Below are 25,952 nucleotides of genomic sequence, written 5' to 3'. Positions count from 1 at the left end.
AAAATTGTTCTTTTTTTATTTACTGTAGTTCTTTTTAATAGGCAGAAATAAAATTATTGTCACTTAATATTACATGGATAAAGAAATCGAAATCGAAAAGAGAAAAAAAATATAATAATACAAAAAAAAAAGATCTTTAATGGCCCTTCGACGGAAAAATTGACATTTTTTTCCTGCACAAGAAGGTTTATATATTTCATAAACAATAATGCTTTAAAAGAGTATTTGAAAAAAAAAATGCTGCTAAAGAAATCACAAAAGTATGTGATTTCTTAAGAAATGATTTTTGTCGTCATTACCCTTTCAAAATATTATCTGCCACGTGCACGAAAACATGGTGGTATTTTTGTAGTCCTATTTCCTTCTTGTACAATATTTCTTACTGACGCCACACAACATGCATTTTTTAAGTATTCTTTTTTATGCATTTCTCTACATTAAAGATACTCGAATATTACATGTATGTCCTCCGATTTTATAAGAGTTACACGTTACTTTTCTTTCAGGCTTCCGCCCAGAGGCTGAGCAAAGAATTCAAAAACTATGTTTCATGTGCCAGAGGTAAGACACTTAAAATTGATATGATTTTATGAAATCAACCTTTATATCGGATAGATAATTTTTCTACCCATAAATTTGTTAGATTTCTGTTCATATATGTTTTTTGGAACAACATTAATAAAAATTAAGTTGTATTTTCAGTGAATACAATTGAAGAAAGAAAGAAGGGGTGGGGCAGTTTAAAATTTTGCTTCGCAATAGAGTGTTTGACGAATGATATATATTCCTTTTTTTTTGGAAGCAATTGAATGAACCTCTAATGATCCTTATATCTTTTGTAGTCCATTGAACCCCTTTTTGATGTATTATTACTAAAATATCCTCCTGGAATCAGAGTTGTTATTATCGTAAGATAATAACTCCGATTCTAGGATGAAGTTATCTATCTATCTATCTATCTATCTATCTCTCTCTCTCTATATATATATATCTATGCGAGTATATGTGAATGTGTATGTTCCTTACAGAAATCCAGTTTACGATTTTCAACTAATTTGGCATGAATATAAGTTTAGCTCCCAAAGAGGATCGCAGGTTTGTTTCCGAAAGTCTAAACAATTGAAAAACGCCCGCACTTAAATTTTTGACCTTAAAAAACGCAAAAAAATGATCTTTTCATGCGAAAGGTATTAGGTATTGTTCCGCATTTAGTCCCGTTGGAAATTAAGTATAAAACCGCATCAGATGAAGTCGGTTTAAAGTTTCTGTGACAATTAGAATAATTGTTTTTTAATAAACACATTTAAATGCTCAACTTGATTATTTTCCATCAATGTGAAAAAAATATCAAAATAAAAGTTTAAAAACTTTGAAATATGTAAAAAAAAGTCGAATTCAAAAATAATCAAATTAAAGACGAATGACAGTGAAACATTTTTACTGTTGAATAAAATTAGGCAGCTTCAGTTCTCTGTTCAATTTTATTTTTGTATACAGCAAATAATAATAATAAAAAAACACGTTTAGCAGTGTAGAGGATTTTCGCCCCTTCTTCTTTGTCATATTTTTCATGTATCACTTTTAGAAGGGAGAGAATTGAAGAGACTGCGTTCATTCACAACACACAAACTAATTTATTTTCTATATACGGAAACAGTATACATGATGGGCAGCCAATTTGCCCTTTATCCCGAATAGCGGTCAAGAGATATCCATAAATTTATCCCGCTATTCGGTCAGGAGATTTTTTTTGGCAGTCATGCCTTCATAGCTGCCTATAGCCATATGAACTCAGGCGCTCTCATGCATCTGCGCAGAAGTCAATCGCATAAAGCAACATTGCGCAATTATGGAGATCCCGAGTTATTAATCTTGGGATCCCTGTCAAGTTTTACGCAATGTAACCACGTGGAGCACATAATTTCTTACGAGCAGTAATAGGTTACTAAATAATTTTTTCTCTTTAAAGTTTAAAAAAAAGGTGTTTTTAAGCTTCCATGAGTGAATTACGATTTGGTGCTACTTTGGAATTTCAAAAAAGTGTAAGTTATTTTTGTAATTTCTTTTTTCGTTTCATGAAGCTTAGGGATCATTTTCTCTAAACTGCGAAATTCTTGTCCTTGCTCCAAAAATGACAAATTAACTTGTATAAAAATCAAACTGATGGAAGAATGCTTTAATTTTTGATTTTTGTAAAATTAGCTAAAACAAACTCTCCATTGCAATAATTGTTCATTTAAATCAATTTTTTCATGATAAATGTCATTCGAATGTGTGTCCCAACCCCGTAGAGAAATTGTTGTTTAGTCTATTAACAATTATTGTACAATGTTGTAAAATGTAAAAATCAAGACTTTTCAAAGTTTGCCCTATTCTGAAAAAAAAAATGTAAAACAATGTCCTTTGATTTTGTTGTCATTTCCCTGTGAAGAATGGAATTAATGATTTTCACATATGGTAATAGTTATATTAACACATTATTTAGTCTTTGAATTGTTTCATAATTACATAAATAATTTTGATTGATTCTCTTTGCTAAAATGAAGAGAGTCACGTACAGTTGAGTGTTCCTTAGTTAAATCTCGTTCTATATTTTTAATGAATGTCATTAACCTGCATTTGATAGTTAATTTAATTTCGTAATAAACCCTCAATGAATAATTGATTCTTAATTGTATAGAGTTTTCCCACCTTACTTTAAGTGATTATTGATCACATGTGGTTATGTCAATATGCAAGTTAAACTTAACTTTTGTCATTCCCCTGCTGTCATTCCCCCGTCCCACGTAAGGGGAAAAAAATAACGAGAATACTTACTTTTTACAAACCACCGCATTGGATCACTTAAAATTTCAATATTATAGTGTTATCTTTTCCTAGAGAAATTACAATAACTTTAGTAAAATGTATTATTTCCTCTAATAAATGTCATTCCCCTGTCGCAGTGTGTGCCATTCTCTGTCCTGTTCCAATTGCGCTGTTTATGGAAAATGGCTTTTCGTTCATCGTCCAAGTTTAATTTGTGGCTTCAGAAATACCCTAAGAATAATGCCATAGAACTTCATATGGATTGAACATTTATATTTTATCGACTATATAGGGTTCGCAGGAAGTTTTCACCATCAATGTATTTGTGTCGATATTTTTCTAAAATCGACGTTTGTTTCGCTCGATGTTTTTTTTTAATTTTTTGATGTCGATTTCAAAATTAAATCAAAAATATCATCATTAAAACACTGATTATGTCTATAAAATTACTTTTTTGAGGAAAGCTACATCATTAACACTACGCAACAAAAAATAACTTTTAGTCTGAATCCAGAACTATTCAAAAATAGTCAATGTCTACTAATTTTGTGTCAATAAAAGCGAATATGGTAGTGGATTTCTTTTTATTAGCTCTTGTTTTCAAGACAAACCAAATCCCGCTGGAGGAAATGCACAACAACCACATATTGATTTGAAGGTAAGGTTAAAAAGCAAAAAAAATCCTCTGCAATAAAACTTTTTAAATAGGTCCTATTTTATGAAACAATTTTTATTTTTCAGAAAACAGCGGTTGTTTACTTTTAGCTCATTGCTGTAAACGCTTCATTTTCGATTGCTTCTTGTACACTGTAAAAACGATTCAGAAACGTTCCTGGAAAATAATGGGCAGCTGATATGCCCAATATCTGCCAGTAACATGTCTTGCAAATTCCAGGAACTTTTTCCGCTAAAATTCGGTAACCTTCCTGATATTATCCTGGAAGCCTCCTGAAAAATTCAGAAATCTTCCAGTTTAAAACCAGTTGTGTCCGTGGAAATAATATCGTGGCAACATTCTGATTTATCAAGGAAGTTAAAAGAGCATTATTGCAAACACGGCCGAAGCTATGCCAGAATTGCAAGTAAGTAACGAGAATTTTACTTTCCTGCAATTCTTGCCAAGCAATGCAGTCCACACTTTTTCGCTCCCTCTGGGAGTTTAATTAGCATGGACGGGCCATACTTGAAGTAAAGCCGATACACTTTATAAATGCGCTCAATTAATCTTTAAACTGGGAGCTAAAAATATTTTTCACAACAGTGAAAAGTCTGCATTCAGGAAACTTTTTGTCAAGAATACTTAATTTTTCCAGGAAGTGGATAAAAACCATTAAAATCCCGAAACGTGACACGGAAATACCCAGTAACGTTTCGGAATTTTTTTACAGTGTACGTTAGCGGAAAGGCCATCTCTTGTAATAATTCAGCAGTATTTGGTGAGCTTTAACTTATCCCAATGACCCTGATATCTGCGTTCCATTGTAAAAATATCTTGGTGAAACCTTTTCTCCAGCTCATCGCTCATAGCTTCATAGTTTTTAAGCAAAATATACTGGAGGAAGCGAACAAAATAGAGTATCAGAGAAATATCATTCATCAATGATCACAGAACTTCCGTAGTTTTTTTTATTTACTTATATGTAATTACGAGTATTTGAAGGGCCGTTAAAAGTTCTCCTCTACCTTAGCTTCAAAATATCTTGGAAATTTACCTCTAAGGTATTGGAAAACCATCTTTGTTCACAGCTTTCACGAAGTTCTTTATTATTACCAGCAGAATGAGCATATGTAGAAGCAGAAATGGGTGGATCTACTAGAGGCTCATTTTAGACATTTCCTTTCCCAGAATTTAAATTTCTTGAAGTCCATTTCGATTTTATGTAGAAAGCATTAGAAAAAAAGCATTAGTGAGATTTCACTACCCTAGTTGGCTCTATATCTTGAAAAGTACAGCTAATCTCAACTGTTTATGGTGGTTTTCGTGTTTAGCGAAGCAAAATACTTCGGAAATAGCTATTTTTGAGTCGGATGCATTTTTAGTTTTGAATAGCGTAATTAGGACATGCATCTGGGAAACGTTATTGACAGTTTGTTGTTTAAAGAAGTATACTTATTATCAGAAGTATACTTATAAGATAAAGGTCAACAGTCCTTTTTATCGTTACTTAAATTATAAATATATATAATAACAAATATACGTATATGTTAGTTCATATTAGTATCCCCAAATGAGTCGTTGATTAAAATAATAAAATTATAATTTTACTTTAAAAATGTACCATATTGTTCGTTGCACACATTTCTGATCACTGTAAACAATGTATAATATGTTAATATATTTTCCATTTTAAAATAATCTGAAAACTTCTTCTTTGTAATTACATTAGAAATGTATCTAGGTGCACTATAATTAGTTTTCTTTAATTTTTTTTTCATGATATCTACCTAGTTGGAAAAATATTAAATTTCTGATTTTCTGAAAAACTGATTCGTACTACATAATAAATGACTCATTTTTAATTTGTGTAATTCAGTTGGAATATCAAAAGATGTTACGAAATTATTCGTATTAATTTTTATTACTACCTATTTTAGAATTTTGTAGTTTTCGATTTTAAACACATGCATGAGTTACTGAGCATTTGAAATCTTAATAATTCGTTAATATTACTCACTTTGCTTTGACTACTCGAGAATCTAAGTTAATTAAATATGATTGCTGGATGTGACAGAAACTCTCCAATAAATACATTTGTTAGAGTTGACTAAACAAAAATTTCGATGTTTCAAAACATCGATGCTTTAAAACACTGATATATTTCCAAAATGTATTGACATAATCGTTATTTAAATTTTTTAATCGATGTTTTTGCATCAATTTCGCATTTCTACAACTGATATAAGTTCCTCTCGACTGGGCTACAAATAAAATGGTATTTTTTTCCCACTAAATACTCAAATTTTGCTAAATTATGCGGATGAGACTCTATTTCTTATGAAAAGAATTTCGAGCTGTTCTACTGTGAGCCATTTTGAGTATTCGACGCCAGAACATTCGCAGAGTTCCGTTTCTGGTGTTCTTTTCTTTTTCTTTTCTTTTTTTTTTTTTTTTGGACTTAAAAACAGCTTTCTATAAAAGAAAAAGTACGTCGACTCTCTCCGACTGGGAGGCCGAAAAAGAAATAAATTAATTAAGTAATAAAATAAAATCTGAGCCCTACATTATTCTGTCAGCTTTGATTAATCACACTCCCTCCCCCATCTATCAATGACTCTAACTTTTCCTTCTGAGTTGTTCTTTTTTAGGCTAATAATGTATATTGCAATCTAAATGGAGTCCATTGTCAAGCATATGAAATGTGATTATCTACGTATAGGACTTAAGGTTTTGTAGTGAGTCATAAGAAACGCAGACCATAGAAACGATATTATTAATGATATTATAAAGGAGTGTTATTTATTGAATTGTAATGTAATATGTCAGTGACTCTCTACCTACGGAGTGTACCGATGAGGGGAGGGGGGGACGTGATATCCGTAAAAATGGGACATGCATCGTGGGTTTCCGGCATAACGAAAAGAATGATAACGAAAAATTGATTAGTTTACTCAAAGAGGAGCTGAAGAATATGGCAGTTAATTTATCAATATCATTGAGCTATAACTTTTAAATTATGCATTTAAAACCACTGCGGTTTTACGAATGAAAGCAAAAAATTACAAATTGCATTTTTCCAAGGGGTGCCCACCTGGGGGGTGGGAGGGTCATGGCGCAGACTGCGCCATTGAAATTTTTAAGGGGATTGTTTTAAGGGGTATTTTTTATATTTCGGGTCTGGGGAGACACTTGTTTTTTGGGGGTCTTCACGATACTTAAGGGGGGTGCGCCCTTGCCCTTAGGGGGGGCACCCCTGTCTTTTCGAATGCTTCATTCAAAGGTTGGAATTCTGGAAGAAAAGTAAACCTTAGGGTTTGAGATGAATGGTTCGAATAAGACAGAAAACAATTTTTTTAACAAAAATTTAAATATATATATATATATATATATATATATATATATATATATATATATTTGATAGTCCTTTTTTTGAAAAAAAAAAAAAAACTTTTTACAGCCATGCAAGCTGCCAGTAAAAGTTTAATGGATACACTGACTGAAACGTATGAACCAGACTGGGCCGGATGTGACCAACTTCCCGTAAAAACTCAGGTAAGTTACTTATGAACGTTATATAACTATAAATGTTCCAGTAACATTGTACGTACAAATGGAAAGTGTATGGAAAAATTAACTTAATCTTTTCACTAATAATAAAGCGGAAAGTCTCTCTGTCTGGATGTCTGTAGGATGTCTGTGACGCGCGATGCGCCTAGACCGTTCGGCCGATTTTCATGAAATTTGGCACAAAGTTAGTTTGTAACATGGGGGTGTGCACCTCGAAGCGATTTTTCGGAAATTCGATTTTGTTCTTTTTCTATTTCAATTTTAAGAACACTTTCCGGAGCAAAATTATCATAAGATGGACGAGTAAATTACGAAATTATCATGACATGGAATGGGAGAGCGAATGAACATAGCCAATTGGCGAGAAATTCGTCATCCATTATTTATAAATATACAGGCGAACCGAATGACCTAATAATTTTCAACTACGGGCAAAGCCGTACAGGTACCACTAGTATTGCATATAATGTTTAAACGTCAACTTTGTTTATCTCTCAAAATGTTTTTCTCAGTTGATAAAAGTTTCATTAAATTTTAATATTTAAACAAAGATTGCTTGAAAGCACAATATCGCGCTGACTTAGACTAAAAGTAACCTCAAAAAGGAAATTGTATGGATATAATTGAAATTAATTTGCATATAGTATGTAGATTGCTATTGCCATTACGTACAATTTTTGTGAAACTGAGTTTTCCAATTGCAGCAGAAGCCATATAATTAGGTTTTGAACCTTATGCTACTCTGTTTTAAAATCTTAGTGTAGAAAACTTGTGTTATTTCTCATGCTTGTATCACATTCACTATACTGCCGTACTAAGCGCAAAAGTAACGTCTGCAGCTGAGCTTAAAATGAGTTATTGCTTTCGAAAGTTTTACGCCTCTATGTACTCAATTCAGATTCCACTTTTTAAGAATTTGTTTAAAAATATGAGAGGTGTTTTAAAGTAAGTACCGTTTTGAAGTAAAATAAGAACAAGTACTGATATAGCAAAGAAATTTATTGCACAAAAATCCCAAGAATGTTTCATAGCGGGGGTAGAAGATTTTGTATACCTATTCGTAGAAAGTTGCCGTCAGTGTAGACAACCAAGAAGACTCGGACAGGGCTTTTTCTGGAACGTTTTTAAAAAATTTCCGGACTACTCCGACATCACTCGCAGCAACTTTCATTTGTTTTGGCATCTAAAGTCATACCTTGATGGTCGATGGCTTAACAACAATGACGATCTGAGAGAACATGTAGCCCCATGGTTGACTACACTGGCGGAAACTTTCTTCGAATAGGTATACAAAAACCTGTACCACGCTATGACAAATTCTTGGAAAATCACGGGAGCAATGTCGAAAAATAGCGTAAGAGTGGTATGTGCAATAAATTTCTTTGTTCTATCTGTACTTGTTCTTTTTTAATTTCAAAACGGTACTTACTTCAAAAACAGCCCATGTATTTTTTATTCACAAGTGATCATAAAACATTGTATTTACATGAAATAAAGGTGTTATAAAGAAACACCTGATGACTATAACTCAATTCTGATTAAAAAAATGCCGATGCGACATCTGTGCTTAACATGGCAGTATGGAGCGCTTTTAGGCAGATTATTTTCTTAAAAGCACTATAGTTGTTATAAAAACTTATAAGCATAGTTAAACCACCCAATATAAAAAAGGCAACATTGTAAAAGAGTGGATGGAATCGTAAAATGTGACGAAAAAGATATTTGGACACAGCATGCTGATGCTGTGATGTCTGTAAATAAGTTATGTTAATTTAGGGGTACCCATTCCTCTAAAGGTCAATGCCCCCCCCCCCACCAAATGCAACGGGGAATCCCCCTCAGGAATGAGATTCCCCCTCTCCCGAAATAAGAGCCAAATACCATGTAAAGCCAGCCCCTTCTGAAAATTTTAATGGCTCAGTCTGCGCCATAGACCTTCCCACCCATCGTAGGTACCCCTCGTTAATTTACGAAAATAATTTATGTACCCATGAAATATGCTGGATGTTTAAGAAGAAGTAAGACCACCAGTCCCGATGCACCAGCTCAATTGCTGTCCGGTTTTTTTTAAGTCCTTTAGTTGCCATAAAATTCACTTAAATAAGGTACAAACAACTAATTGACCACAACGTACCAGTTGCATATTTTATAAATGATTTTATGTTCATTGTATTTATGTTTTTCATTAATTATAATTTCTCAAATAGGTCCTAGAAATGGTGTGGGATGACTTTTGTCACAAGCTCAACGATCAAGTTGGAGTTCCAATTGCAACATATCTCAGCCAATTTCCAGAAATAAGAGTAAGTCTTCATAATTGATGTTAAATGAAACAGATGCTTTAGTTCTGCTTAAAAATTGAAGTTGCCTGTGTGGTAAACTCCCAAGCGTGTGTCAGTGGACTTTTCTTCAATTTAAAAATATTTTGTTGAACTACTGAAAAGGATTTTATTGATTTTTAGACAGTGAAAATTAAAACATTACATAATAACAAAAAGGCTAATAACACGGTCATCCTCACAAGTAACCTCATCGTAGCTCGTTGAAACAAAAACATACAGTTATTCCTCGTTGTATTAAAGATACTTTGTAACACTTTGGTCATTTCGTTAGAAAAGTTATCTTGCAAAGGAATGAAGTAATAAATAAATAAAGAAGATAATGACGCAAACAACAATATGAACAATTATCAACAAATAAATAAAAAATACTTGCATAAAACATTATTTATGAAACATTTGCTGGTTATTTTTATGCAATAATCTAGAGCAGTAGTGTCCAACCTACGATCCGCGGACCACATCCGTCCCGTGAAGCTGATCCGTGTTGCCCGTTGTTTAGTTAAATCACTGTAAAAAAAATCCGAGACGTTACTGACTATTGCCGCATAACGTTTCGGGATTTCAACGGTTTTTACCCACTTCCTGGAAATATCAAGTATCATTGTCAAAAAGTTTCCTAAATTGCTACAAGTTGTCCGAATGCAGACTTTTCTCTGTTGTAAAAAATATTTTTAGCTTCCAGTTTAAAGAATCACTGAGAGTATTTATAAGGTGTCCCGGCTTCTGTGCGAATACGGTTCGTCTATACTGACTAAACTCCCAAAGGGAGCTAATAAGTATGGACTACGTAGCTTTGCAAGAATTGCAATCAGGTGAGATGCTTGATACTTATAAGCAATTCTGGCTTAGCTTTGGCCATGTTGGCGATATTGTTTTTGGAACTGTCTTGATAAATCAGGAAGGTTCCAAGCTTTTATATTATTCCTACTTAAGATTACTCTAAAGTTCCAATGGCACGACTGGCTTTAAACAGGAAGATTCTGGATTTTTCAGGAAAGTTACTGAGTTTTAACGGAAAACGTTCCTGGGTTTTGCAAGGCATGTTACTGCCATAGATTGGACACATCAGCTGCCTATTATTTTCCAGGAACGTTTCTGAATCGTTTTTACAGTGATGTTACAAACAAAAAGCACTATTTTTACAATGCCAACTATTCAGAAAATGGGTTCTCAATAATAGATGCATTTAATAAAAGAAGCATAGTAATTAACAACAACGATTTCTTTTCATTTTCTTCCCTTTTCCATATTATCCCATATTATTTAGATTTTTTTTTTTTTTTTCAAATTTTGTATGCATTTTGACCCGCAAGAATCATTTTAGTACACTGTAAAAACGATTCAGAAACGTTCCTGGAATATAATGGGCAGCTGATGTGCCCAATATCTGCCAGTAACATTTCTTACAAATTCCAGGAACTTTATCCGCTAAAATTCAGTAACCTTCCTGATATTATCCTGGGCTGGAAGCCTCACGAAAAATTCAGAAATCTTCCCGTTTAAAACCAGTCGTGCCCGTGGAAGTAGTATTTTGGCATCAGTCTGATTTATCAAGGAAGTTAAAGAGCATTATTGCAAAAATGGCCAAAGGTATGCCAGAATTGCAAGTAATTAACGAGAATTTTACTTGCCTGCAAATCTTGCAAAGCAATGCAGTCCACATTTTTTCGCTCCCTTTGGGAGCTTAATTAGCATGGATGAGCCGTACTGGAAGTAAAGCCGATACACTTTATAAATACGTTCAGTTAATCTTTAAACTGGGAGCTAAAAATGTTTTTCACAACAGTGAAAAGTCTGCATTCGTGCGACTTGTAGCAATTCAGGAAACTTTTTGCCAAGAATACTTAATTTTTCCAGGAAGTGGATACAAACGATCAAAATCCCGAAACGTGACACGGAAATACCCAGTAACGTTTCGGAATTTTTTTTTACAGTGTATAAGGTGCGGCCCTCCGGTAGGAAAAGGATGGGCACCAGTGATTTCGAGTTTGATCTCAAAAAATTAAAAATAATGTAAACATGAGCTTGAAATTATGCTTATTAATGATCAGTTAGGAGCTATGGAATATTGGTTCGTGCATGTATTTTAGTTCCGATTGTTCCATGAACATTTCACTGCTGTGAGACAATTAGTGCATCATAACACTGCCTGTGCAAGGGTGAAAGTTTTTATCCATTTTTCGGATTTTTCAAACTCTGTCGAAGAAGTCGAGTAAAGCAGCTATTTCTTTCAAATAAGGGTGCATAACATTTTTTTAAAAACAGGAAATAACTTACGAAATTTGGTTACAAAAATAACGCAAGCATTTCTTTATATGTCTATTCATGTGTGAAAAACAATGTAACATTCTATAGGAAAAATTATGAATGTACAACAAGTTTCTTTTTCTATTTCAAGGGCAAAATAGCTAAAAGAGGAAGAAAACTTGTTGACTACGACAAATGCCGCCACAATTTGCAATCCTTGCAGCAGCCAAACAGGAAAAGAGAAGAGATGAAAATTGGAAAGGTATGTTAATTATATAAAAGAAAAATTCTTGGTTTCATATTTTTACTAACATAAAAGTATATATTTACTAAAAAGACCATTTGCGGAATATAACAATAAGTATTAGCAATAAAAGAAATACTTGCTAACAAGTGCGAAGCATTTGCGGTAGACAGTAGGAATTCAAAAATCCACTTCATTAATAAATTTTTTCGAATTATAGCCAAAATGTGTGTCGTATATTAATTTTTCGGTAATAGCGGCGAAAAAGTCTAACTGATATCTTACTTACGCAGTTTGATGAAATGTTATGCAAGTTATGGCATACCCACAAAAAACGCCCTTGATAAATAATATAATATGACACTGCGATATGCTATGTTAAAATATACGCTTTCTTTTCTGATTTCAAAATGTAACAACACAACTGTGTTTACCAAGGCCGATCCTAGGGTGTCGGCCGCCCTATTGCAAAGACCTAATGTGCCGCCGTTCTGGAGAATTGTGCATATTTTGACTAATACTTTGCTTTTCTAGAAATTTTCTTTCATATTTGTGTATCAAGTTATAATTAAAGTTTTTCTTTTTATTCTAATCATTTTTTTTTTTTTGAGGATTAATTTGCAAAAATTAAGAAAAGTTGTATAATGAGAAGTTTTTTAAGTACAATTTATTGCTTTGAAGAAATCAATAGTTACCAGAAATTACAAGCCCTAAGAGCACATTTTAGTCTATCTTCGGAGAAACAGAGGAAGGCCGGAGAAGGGAGGATGAAGGGATCTCACCCAGAAATTTTGTGAAATTTACATATCAGAAATAATTTCAATCATTCTTTGGTGGTGTCGGAAGAAGAGTCGGGGAAGTTCAAGGATCTTCCCCTAACAAACTTTTAAAATTGAAGCTCAGCCAGTCTGGCACAAATTTTGCAACCAAATGAAGAATATGCGTAGAGAGTGGATATTAGTGGACAATGGACCTACACTGTGCACTAATATTCTATTTTTCCACCTTTACTCTGCTAATACAAAATCGGGATTTCATTAATTCCTCAATTTTTTGATAATCATTTAAAATTCAGCTTTTTTATTTGACTAAATTTAAGTTTTATTGTGAGAAATTGCTCTTGATTGAGTGAACCATGTGCGGCTCGCGGCTGCCTCTTGTCTTGTCCTCCCACCTGAGTTGCACGCCCTGCACAACTACTAGGATCGGCCCTTGGTTACGAATCCTTCCCCAATGAGTTAAGAATACATATTCATGAAAACTTAAATCAGAATTCAAACGAAGAAAATAAGTCATTCAATGTTGCAACACTGCAATGTTGTTAATCGTCCTACTTGAATAAAAAATATCAATTTCCAATATTTTCTCCATTTTTCTATGAAAAATATTACAATTTTCCTCAAAACAGCTAAAAAATCACTATTTTTTACGTATTTTTTGTGAAAAGGCGTTTATTAATTGTTCACATAACAATAAACAAATAAACTGAGTACAAGATTTCTGATATTTTCTTTAATTTTTTAAAGAAATACTCTCACACTGAAACAAACCGCGTAAATGAGAAATGCAGCATTATAAAACAGAAACAAAACTCTACAGTCAAAGAAGGTGGCGCCATCTATTGACGATTTTAAACAGTTATAGTTAAGTTCAGCAATTTTATAGAAATTATACATTATTATTTACTTATTTCTTTAATGCAAATAAAAACATGAAAATACTTTTTTGCTCAATTAAACAGATAACAGCAACTAACATTGAATTTAAAACCAACAATTAAATTTGATTTCGGATATTAATTACATGAAATTAAACATTTTCCAAAGTGATATAGAAATATCACACAAATAAATGAGAAGAAAGACTAAAAATTTAGATTTCTTTTATATTCTACCGAAAGAGAAATAAAAATGACAAGAAGCAAATGTTTCAGTGTTCTGAACAGTTACAAAACATTTTTCTCTAAATTTCCACAGAAATTGCCTGAAAGAATTGGACTAGTTAAAACTAATACATTAACATTTGTAAGCATCAATATATTTTTTACGAAGCTAATGCTTTTTCTTTTCTTTTTTTTTTCAGGCCAAAGAAAGATTAGACGAAGCTCGAAAGTTATATGAAGTTATAAATAACGAACTGCATGATGAACTGCCTGCTTTGCACGATAGGTAGTTACTGTTTTTCTTACTCAAAAAATAAAATTAGAAAATAATTGGAATATTTTAAAAGAGCGTCTTCGTAAATCTGTACCTCAGAGCCAGAAGGACGTAAGTCGCATTATGGTAATTTTACAGGAGAAAAGTTTTTTTTTTCTGGCGCATGCAAAGCGTGGGACGTGCGCTCTTTTAACAATGGCAAAAAAATTGAAAAGGATTTTTTTTTCTAAAGAATTACGTTCACATGGTTCGATGCGGAATAGGTTTCTAAATACAATGCACTAATAAGCGGAAAATTGCAATTTTTGGACTTACGTCAGTCTGGCTCTGACGTACAGAAATGAATTCATGCTTTGAAATTTAAGGGGTAAATTAGGGGTGCCAATCTGGGGGCAGGGTCATGACGCAGACTGCATCGTTGATGTTTTTAAGGAGAGGGAGTGCATTTTTCTCTTTTGGGGGGTGCGCCCTCGCTCATAGGGGGGGGGGAACTGGTTTAACTGCGGCGATTTTTGATAAGGGGGTGGGTGGCCAGGATAGCAAGAAATGTGACGTTATGCATTTTATTGTTTCCATGTTCGTCTGCAGCGAAATGAATATTTATGTATTTATATGTGGTTTTGATAAATCATTAAAGCTTATTTTTTTATTTTTGAGCGAAATAGGAATAATTAAGGCTCGGGTCTACGAGATTTGGGCTCCCTGCAAAAAAATTATCAGGACTTCTAACCGGCAACTGGATTAGCCCCACCCTCCAATAACTATTTTTTTGAACTAGTGATTGTTGGTAGTTTTTGACTGCTTCAATGTTTCTACCTAATTCTTCTACCTCTAATTAGTTCATTTGTTTGAATATTTTTTATTTATTTATTTAATGTTTTGTTATTTTAAGGTTTTGAGCAGTTATGCGGGGCATTTAATCCTGATTTTTATAATAATGTTGAAAATACTTTGAACTTTCAAAATTTGAGTATAGTTTATTCATTCATTTAAAAAAAAATATTCTTCGGTTTCTCCGGCCGAGTGCCCCTTATTTGTGTGCTGCCCCCCCCCTCTACTGCGGGGTCTGCGGGTACGTAGATCCGGGCCTGAATTTCGTTATATTTCGTAAACAGTGAATATTCATTAAACCCTTTGTTTACTTCTACTTATTTTCACTAGATGGCGCTATGTTACTTACTTGTTAGATCCATTTATTCCTTTAACTTCGAAATAAGGTTGCCAAATCTCTCTTAAAAATGGGTCTCTTTTGTCTTCGTATTAATTTCTTCTTTTTAATTAGCAGTAGCATAAATATTTAAAAAAACTAATTAGGTTAAAGTAATTGTTTACGTTGCAAGAAGAAAAAAAGAAAAATGAACTTTTTCATTTACATACATGCTTGTTTATATTAAATAGTAATCTTAACGTAGGAAAGAGAAGAGGAATGAAGAAATGAATGAATAAATGAATTTTCATAGAGAGCAACAAATTGCGTTGATGAGTATAATTCTTAAATTTAGAAATTTATAAATATGATAAATCTCAAATTGCTCCAAAATGTTAATCATAATAAAATTTTTCAAAAAAAAAAAAAGGAAAATGAAGGTGTTATTAACTTTTATTTCATTTGTATTATTCTGATTTCACATAAATAGACTTAGCATATGTTAGAGCTACGATTCATGAAAAAAATAATTAAAAACTGGACGAAATAAATAAGAAATAGTGAACATTCTTGGTAATTTGTATTTATTACATTTAGAGGATGTGAAATTAATCATCTGTACAAAAAAGCTGAAGTTACCTCAACTGATTAAAGTGTCTGTTCAACTTCTCTGTACAATATTTTGGAAATAAATACAAAAAATATTAAGATAATTCTTAAAATTTCCCAAATAAGGAAGTTTTTGGGAGGTCACAGTGACTTCCCATCGGGATGCCCCTGCCGTCACTTGAAGATGCTACCTCGCACTCGTTTTATAAGTAATTTCCGCTCATTTTATAAATAAATTTCATTTTTCGCACAAAAAAAAGGAAAAAAAAAAATCCGCACAAAGAAAAAAAAAAAAAAAAGACCGTAAATTAAATACAGAATGAAACACTAAAATATTTGAGACCACCGGACGCTCTAATGTGAAACACATATTCTACATTAAAATTCTCCATGAAAATGGCTTAATAGTAATGATGAAAAAGTTTAGTGATGACTATTTAGCAGTGAGAACAGTTCGAAAGCATGGATACGATTCCATGTGAAATTATAAAATTATGTATATGTGTAGCGGCATCTTACTAGCACGTGTAGTCTCAGTGGTCGGAAAAACTACAACTACTTTATTAAAAACGCAGTTAACTACAACTACATTTTAAAAAATGTATCGACTGCTAGCTACATTTGAAATGTAGTGACTACTTCGCAACGTTTTAAAAATAAATAAATAAAAAGCATACACACGCATTTGAGAATTGAATGAAAAAATTCAAAAAAAAGGTTTAGATTAATAAGTTAGCTCATTTGAACATGAAATTCCAGTAAGAATTATCTATTCTTTCTTTTCTTTTTTCTTTGTTTCTTTTTCTTTCTTTTTTTTGGGGGGGGGGAGGCAATTTGCCACTCTAAACCATTTTTTTTACGAATAGTCAAATGAAGAAAGGATTAAAAGAACCTTCAAACTTTTAACACTTTCGTGCCAGCGAATATTTAATTCAAGAAGTGCAACTCGGCTATTTGAAAATCTAAATAGAAGCAGTCATAATTCGATTTAAGTTTTACATAGATGAGGAAAAATATCTTTTCAACAGAGGAGAAAAATTTTAATTTTATTATAGGAATTAATTTTTTTTGGTACTTTTATTTTGTAGGAACCAATTAATTTTGAGCTTGAAACTAGGGATCTGAACCCTTCTCTTACACACCACTGATAAAATGAAATAAAATCGTTTTTTTAATCCTACCAAATAATCTCAAAAACCTGCAGATTTTATAATTGACTTGTATTGTTGTTTGAGTGTTATTATATTAACACTCAAACACTAAAAAAGCAAAAATGAAGAAATATGAAAAATATCTCTAAATGTACTAGCATTCATTATTAAATATTAATAAAATTTACAAAATCTACAGCATAACTATGAATGCTTAACAAATGTGCAATTTTAATCAATGTGCAATTTTAAATCATATGCGGATGACATTGATACTGAAAGCTTTTTGCTTAGCGGACAAATTTGAATGAAATGGAAAATTTTTGTCTTTTTATACTTTTTTATGAAACTAATATTTATTGTAAGCCGGCCAGGGCAGTTCAGTATCATCCTTTTCTATAACATTTACAATAGCTTCCATATCTGATGACGATTGGAACAATAATCCCATTGAAAAATCTAAATACATCTCTCACGTATCTAAAACGTTCCTCCACAGGACATTCTCGTTTGCCAGAAAACACAAATGTGCTACTGTGAATTGGCTTCTGTCGCTTATTATCTTTTTTAAGCCACACTCTTTTGTCTATTCAATGCGATTGCGAATATTGGCGAAATGTGAAAATTACGATGACAAACTAATGGAAAATATACGAGAAACTAATTTTTTCCCCACTCCTGGTCCAGCAATAGGACAATCGGGGGGGGGGGGGGGGGGGGCAATCATTTGATTCCCTAAATTTTAGAAACATAATGAAAGTTGGCCTTTTTGTACGCATGTTGCTTTTTCCCTTTTAAACGTATTGAACAAAAACCCTTTACCCCGGCCCCCTGAACAACAATTATTAAGAAACTAGCTGCGTGCCCGGCGTTGCACGGGCTACTTAAAAAATGAAAGAGATGTCCAACTGATGTTTTTGTATTACTCTGACATCAGTTTCTAAAGCGCTAAGGAGTAAATAAATACGCGTAATGCAAGGTTTGCAAAACACCAGTAGAGCATATTTTTGTCAAAAATCTCTTTAACGTTAATCATAGTTATCAATGATACAAGTTATGAGTATTTTCAATTAGCACAAAAGATTAAAATATATGCATTATCAACTATAATCTGTGCTCATGTTAAAATGAATTACATCCGATAGACTATATCTGAACTATTTATGTACAATTACAATCAGCTTTTTACATAGAATGACACATACTTTTTGGTTGATTACGTGAAATTAAAGCACCAAGACTAAATAACTACCAACAAGCATTAATTTAATACCAAGTCATCAGATTCCAATTTATCTTTAGTTAAAATCCTTAAAAACAATCTTTTTTGTTCAACTCTGTTTCACAAAGAAATCCAAACAATCTTAATTTAACATGTTCTTTCAACGATATAAACTGTATTTTAAAAATAGAAACAGGAAGGAAAAACAGAGTTATAACAATTCGAAAACTCACCCATGTGACGGGAAAAAGTCCAAAAAAAAAAGCATAATTAGTCGCACTTCCTAAGTGTACCAAAATATGAGGCCGGTGAATGATAAACTTACACTACAATCAATAAACTTAGCTAAAGAAACAACTTTCATATGCTGAAAAGAGTTAAGAACGTTGAATGTAAAAAATAGAAAAAGGACAGACGATAAAATAAAGGCTATGTCCGAATAGGGCAACCAATTTTAAACTAATTTAAAATGAAATTCTAGATGGAAACGTTGTTGGACAGCAGCCAAAAAAATCTCTTTTAAAACAATTATTAGAATTTTACTTGCTCACGCATATGCAAAATGGCAACAGGAAAGAAATAAAAATTCCTGATTAACGTTATGTTCATTAACGTTTTAATTGATATCTCCGCTAATTAAAGTCGCACAATTACGAGATTGGTCCTATTGTTTTCTTTGGAAAATTTCGAATTGATCGGTATCTCGTTTGACTCTCGATTCGCAGCGGTTCTCGAGAAGATCGATCTTCAGACAGACAGACAGACGGACGCGAACAGATTTTAATATTATAGTGGATGACGGGCTTGTCCTCCTCCGCCTCCCTCTTCCACCGGAAAAAAAATGAGAAAAGAAATACTAAAAGCTATCATTTTTTTTTTGTTGACCCCCTATAGAGTAGATGGCAGCATGAATGATGAATTTCGAAGTCATTAACGCTTCTGTAGTGCCGCTTTACTTCCCATGTGGTAATTCGAGTCCCCTATCTGCGTTTCATATATGATTTCTCGTGTATACGATAGATGACGCCACTACTTTTTCCGTCTCCGCGCTCTTATTCATGTGTTTCTCCTGAAATTTTATTCATGGATACCTTTCTATCATTTTCCGGGGGAGGGTTGGCAAGGAGTGTGCATTCTATTCATTTTATAAGGAAAAAACAACAAAGTTGATACAAAAAACTGTGATTAAAACATGACCCTCCGAAATTTTCTCTAGCTAATGCCGCTGTTAATTGTAAATGTAAAAGATTCTAGAACTGATTGCGCAGGGAGCCTAAACAAACAATTCCGAGACACATATCTTAATTTTTGTGCTTAGTCACTCAATTACCCAGGCTCCTTAGAAGTTTGAAAGCATTAAGGTAAAATATAAATCTGGTGTTCGTAGTCGATAATGTAGCTCATATAATGCTAAATGCAGGGGCTAGGCTAAATTTTTATAACCGATACATACAGGAGCGCCATGAACTTAAATTTTTGGGAGGACGGACAGTCCCCCCAAATTGCCGAATGAAACCCCAAACTTTCCCGAATGATGATAATTTTGCCGAATCGTCAGACAAAATTTGCCGAATAAGGAAATTTTTGGGAGGTCACAGTGACCTATCGTGAACTCCCATCGAGGCTCTCTTGGATATATAAATATTATTACATAAGAATGTCCGTCACTAAAGGGCGATCCCTTTAGTGACTACAGATCCCCCCCCCCCCCCCGCTACCCGCCAAGAACTAGACCCAAGCCCGGATCAATTAATTTTATGTCCCTCTAGAACAAAATCTGTAGGGCCCCTCCCTAGAGGCCAGTGGATATTTGCACCGTTAATAAGCCTTAGTGCTAGTTTTTTTTTTTTTTTTCAATATATTTTTTAAATTTCTTGAGCCGTTGGGTCCCTTAAAGACGTGAGCCCCCCGCACTGCGGGTACGCTGATCCGGACCCCCCATGACCCCCATTAAACCCCCAAATGAGGCCGAAAACCCTCTAAAATCCCCCCTCCCTTAAACTTTCAATGGCGCAGACCACACAATGAACCCGCAGGATAGTCCACGAGGGAATGGGGAGGGGCGGGGGTGGGACGGCGCTCAAGGGCATTCTTCGGAATGGTATTACAGTACTTCGACAGTTATGCCAAAAAAATTTCGCGAACCTGTAGGGTATTTTTCTCATAAAGGAAGTGGTTTTGTACAGTAACTCGACATGTTACTTAAGAAATATACATAGGCGTCGGAGCCGGGGGAGCTGGGGGAGCTTGAGCTCCCCCTGGAATATTTCAGACCGGCTCAGCTCCCCCGGAAAAATTCTCGCACAGCAGCTTTCTGTCGTACATTGTTTACCTCAAACCTGATTTCAAAAATGTGATCTGCCTTTTCTAAGAATTTCCACCTAATAAGCAACAAATGCAGGGGACAGATGGAGTGGTCAGTGCACTTGAGTCCACCTTCACCCTTTTTCTCACTGTTTACACACCTCTTGATTCCCGGAAGAAAAATAAAAGAATTTTAGACAAGCTATCCTACCGGCTGCGGAAAAGTGGGCTTTGCCCCCGCGGCCTGCAAAAATCAGTACCGGTACCGATAGCGGTTTGTTCCCCACCTTGAGCTCGTGTTTCGGGAGCGGCATCGCAGTTTAGTTCACATTCTTATTAGTTTTGCCTCGCCTGCCAGTTTTTTTTTTTTTTTTTGGCACGTTATCACAAAAAGGATAGTGAGTCAGTTTGGCATTTAAATATGAATAATATGGAAGGTGCTACAGACATAACTATAAAAAAAGGTTTCTAAGGTAAGCAACTTGTTCAAATCAAATGATTTCAACTTTCCAGAAACTTATCTTATTTTAAGATATCTGACTTCTTAAGGCACAATGTAAAGAATTTCCAGCGGAAACTTTGAAACTAGTTGATTAAAATAAACTTGCAAAATATAACGTGAAAGTTAAACTAAAAGACCAAGTGGTCGTGTTCTTTATTCATTGCAATTACCTACATAAAAAAAAACTCGGGAAGGGGGGATCCCCATTTACAAACAAATTTATTTATTTATTTATTTTACTCCGTCGTTTATTTCTCTCTTTTACCATTTTTCACTCCTTCATAAAAAGTTAAGCCCCGAACAAAGAAAAATCTTTAAAAACTTCCCAAAAGTCTATGTAGTTACAAAACAAGAAACAGTCCTAAACTAATTCTCGAGGGATCATGAACGTACATATATTTCGGGTTTAAATTCTATGTTTCGATCAAAAGGTACCATCAGATCGCAAAAATGTCATTGTTCGATGATCTATCGAAACCGAAAGTAATCTGTCGCCAGATAGAGACACTGTAGCGCCCGAAATAGATATTATTCAAACAAATTTTTTATTTATTTTTGATGGGAAGTATTATCAAAAGAAACAACATAAATTGGTGGCGTACTCAAAAATTACTTTTGTAGGCGAAAATCATTGCTGTGATAAAAAACGCAATTTTTAGAACTATCCCACTGTAAAAAATTTTAAAAAAAATGTGCCCGTTACTTTGTTTCATTTTAAACTGTCAGGGATAGATTTTTTTCATGAAGTTATAAATTTGCAAAGATAAATATCATTCAAAGAATACTAAAGGTACAGGAACACTACAGGAAAAAAAAATTCACATAAATCAAAATCAGTGAAAGTTTCACTTTTATACTATTCCTAAAATCTTTCAATGATTATAACAACAGTTACTACGTAAAAATCAGTTTTAAAAAATGCAAGTTCATTGAAATGAAAAATTTTGAACATAATACTTTACGAAGTTAGAGTTATTCAAATTTTTTGTTTTTCTAATTTACGATTTTTTTGTCACATACAGATATAATTTCATGCCAAAATTGTAACTTTTCATTTATTATTTTTCATTTATTAAAAAAATTCCTACAATGTTTTATAATTTCTCTCAAAGACTTTTACTAAAATTTATTTGAACAATAAAATATATAACGAAGACTTCATTTTAACATATTTCCAACGTTCTGTTTCTCCACCCTCCTGTTTCATCTTTTCCCCTTTTTCTAGTTCTCAGAATATAAGAGAGTCTTCTAAATGCTACGCTGCCGAAGTCCTCCCTTTCCTTCAAAATTATTACAGAGCGCCTAAATTTTTTTTTTCAGGACTCGGTTCCCTGAAAATTTTCGAAAGAGAGTCCCTGAATACCTTGTCCTCCAACAACATGAGGAATTAAATAATATTCCCTTTTTGGGAGTTCAATTTCAAAAAATTGCTCGGCGCCTAACCAGGGCCTGATTACCTCACAGGCCAATTAGACCTCGGCCTAATTGGCCTGGCCTAAGGGGCCCTATCTTTCTATGGGGATTAATTCTGCCACTAGCGAATTTACCATGCCACAATTTCGACTGCCCCAAAGGGGATTTGTGAATGCACATGAAAAATAATTTGCGTACTTCTGGGAAAATGCATTCCAACAGGGCTAAAAGAGTCTTCAGGGAACCCTGAAATTATTGCAGGCCTAGGGCCTCACATTTTGTTAGTCGGGACCTGCCCCTAACGCTGACAAATATCATCCGCAGTCGCGTTTTTTAGAGATTACAATTTCGAAAAAAAATAAGGAGAAGGAACCTCTGAACCTTTTCTGATCATCATTGAAGAACGCTCCCTAGGACAACTTTGAAAAATTACCAGAGTAGATCCCTAGTACAGCCTTTTCCCCTGACATCATTGAAGATTGTCTACAATAGCGATTTTGGATCTTCAAATTCGAAATATTGAGAGGGTAATTGTGATCGATTTGAAAATTCGATCGAGAACAATCCCTCGAGTCATATTACTAGTTTCACTAACGTCAACAAATATGGTATATAATCCGTTTTTAAGACATTAATTTCGAAATTTTTTCCGGGAAGTTTATTCGAACCTTGTCTCCCCTCAACATTCAAAAAATCGCTTAAAAACTCGCTTTTAGAACAAGAATTTCGAAATTTTCCCTTATACGCGCTCATCTTCGAGTACTGACCGATCCCCTTTCAAAATCAGAGTTTTATCACCTCATTATCTCCATATACAATGTATTTATTAAATATGATTGAAAATTTTGCTGGGAAAGAGAGAGAGAGAAGCTTTGAGAAGCTAATTTCTTATAGGGAAAAATTTATGTGCCCCCCCCTTTAAATTATTTTTTGGTTATGGCATAATGTATCTCAGCTCCCCTTACTTCCACCAAGTTCCTACGCCTCTGGAAATATAGTATTTTAGAAAAAGCTTTCAGTTTTGTGACACGTTTGTTATTGCGTTTCTACCTGCTAAATATTTTTCACTATTCAATTTCATCTTGGAAATTACAAACGTTTCAAACTATTATTGGCAATCACATATCTCTTATTTATTTATGTATTATTATTATTATTACTTTATCATATTTATTTTATTATTATTTTGTTTCATTTCTTCATTTATTTTTTGAAGTTCTCAGTACTATTTTGAATATTAGGCCTTCTTTGCACGAGGCAGGTTTGTTGAATCCACTTTTAAATGGACGGTTATCGGGATATGTAAACCAGAAAAGTGAAGGAATTGACCAGCATCCTTCACACGATAGTAAACTCGTCAGCCAAGCCAACCAAATGTGCCGCGACCATTCTCATCCCGATGAGCTGAATCAACTCTTTGGCTGATTCAACTCATTGGAACATTGCTCTACACACGAGTAAAGTAGTCGCGTCAACACAGTTCGGTTTTATCTGCTGAATTTGACTTATTAGATGAAAAGTTGATTAAACTAAGGTGCCTCCTGTGAAGATAACGTAAAACGCCAGTCAACTGGTTGACAGGCCACTTTCTTGAAAAGTTGGTTCAACTAACCACCTCTTATGTAAATGGAATTGAAGTAAAATTTATTTGGAATTGAAATCTTACTTCTTGCGTTTTATTTCTTGAAAGAACTAATGTTGGATGCATAAAAAGAAAAATAACATGTGATTTTTCAGAAAGGGTTTTGAAGAAGTTATCGAAAATTTAGTTGTATATTATGATGACGAACTATAAATAGATTGGAAACAAATTTTAACGCAATATTGCCATATTTCTCAACAAGTTAACAGAAAGATCTTCTACACACAACGCGTTAGTTGAATCAACTTTTCGGAAATGCTCCCTGTCAACTATTTGACCGTCGCTTTTCGCTGTGTTCACACGAGGCAACTTAGTTGAATCAACTTTTCTTCTCGAGAAAAGTAAAATCATTTCTTGTCTCACATCACTGGGATAGGTCAAACTTATTCGAGCAACTGATCCACAACGCTATTAAAAGAGAACTGAGTTGACGTGACTAATTTATTCGTTTGTAGAGCGAGCGGCAATGTTCTTTCAATTGATTCAACTCATCGGGATGAGAATGGTAGCGACTCATGTGCCCAGCGTGCCTGATGAGTTGACTGCCGTGTGAAGGATACCAGATGATTCCTTTACTTTTCTACCTGGTTACACTTCCATCCTAATAACCGCTCGTTCGAAAGTTGATTTAACTAAGTTGCTTCTGGTGAATCTGGTGGAGGAAGCCAACAACTAGACAAAAAAAAACTTCTTTTCACATCAGTGTGTAATACTTCACGTCATATGTAATAACAGGAGTGTCTATCCTCAACGAAGCTCAATGACGCAAATCCCCACCCCCCTAATTTTTCTCACCCTGTTTCCCTTTTTTATTTTTAGCTCTCTTTTTTAATTCATTTATTTAAAAAAATATTTTTTATTTATTTATTTATTTTTAATTATTATTTACTATTATTATTATTTTATTAGAGAAGTTCTGACTTTTAATGACATACACACACACACAAACTAAATAAATAAATGAAATAAAATATAAACAGAGTAAAATAAAATAAATGATTAAAATTAAAAATAAATCAATTAATAATAAATTTAGATAAATAAATTTTAAAAAATTTACCCCCCCCCCCCAAATTTTGATGGCACAACTTGCGCCATACTCCCCTTCCGCCTGTGAGCCCCCCCCCTGTGTAATAAAAGACTTTGAAAATGAAAGAGGACTTTTTGGTCCTCGTGGAGGACTCCTTCACGAAAACAGAAGTAAATACAACAAAATTATTATTAAAAAAATTATTTGCATCCCAAAATACTACGATTAATTTTTATAAGTATTTTACATTTAACTTTTCCAGCCGGATATCATTCCTGGTCACGAACCTGCAGACAATGTTCACTTCTGAAAACCAATTTCATAGTGAAAATGCTAAAATTTTCAACCAACTGACGGAATTGGTTGAGAATCTTTCTTTGGAGAACCAGAAGGGAAAATACCGAACAAGAAAACCTGGATCACCACTCATTTTGAAAAGGTATGCACACTAATGAAACGGAGATTATTTTTCATCAACCAGATTGAAAGTAAGTCATTTATAGTAAAGTCAAATGAAGCAGGGCGGGAAATTCAACAGCAACAAGTATGGTCAGATATAATTTTTTTTTAATGAAAAGTATGATATTGTTTACGACCAAAAAGGAATTTTCAATGAGGTAAGTAAATTCAGTTTTTAATTAATTTGAAATTCTGTTCATCTATTGCTTAAAAGTAAGTACTATGGCCGCTTTTATTTTCTAAACAAGTGAAAAATTATTCAGACTTATGTCACCTTATGTAGTGCAAATTAAAAATCAGCTAATTGTCATTTAAATAGGATAAGTTTTTCTGTTTTGATTAAAAGAGGAAAATTCAATGTTATTTTTGATTCTGTCTGTTTTCCGAAAATAAAACAAAAATTCACACTAAAATCTAACGAAATCCTTATTATTTAAATTATTTTTTCGCT

The 25,952-nt window shown here is 33.5% G+C and overlaps 1 protein-coding gene across 2 annotated transcripts in view; it reads left to right on the top strand.

Moving 5' to 3' along the window:
• LOC129231275 (myc box-dependent-interacting protein 1-like) overlaps positions 1–25,952 on the top strand; it is a 107,688-nt gene that overhangs the window by 67,141 nt on the left and 14,595 nt on the right. For both annotated transcript variants that reach the window (XM_054865557.1, XM_054865558.1), the window contains exons 3-8: positions 507–561; positions 6,924–7,018; positions 9,241–9,336; positions 11,774–11,884; positions 13,949–14,034; positions 25,305–25,481. In XM_054865557.1, the coding sequence (XP_054721532.1) occupies positions 507–561; positions 6,924–7,018; positions 9,241–9,336; positions 11,774–11,884; positions 13,949–14,034; positions 25,305–25,481 (620 nt within the window). The remainder of the gene's footprint in view (positions 1–506; positions 562–6,923; positions 7,019–9,240; positions 9,337–11,773; positions 11,885–13,948; positions 14,035–25,304; positions 25,482–25,952) is intronic.

Source organism: Uloborus diversus, chromosome 10, assembly GCF_026930045.1.
Source record: "Uloborus diversus isolate 005 chromosome 10, Udiv.v.3.1, whole genome shotgun sequence".
Taxonomy (NCBI): Eukaryota; Metazoa; Arthropoda; class Arachnida; order Araneae; family Uloboridae; genus Uloborus; species Uloborus diversus.
Note: the sequence above shows the minus strand (reverse complement) of the source record. Positions and strands in the feature narration are given on the sequence as shown.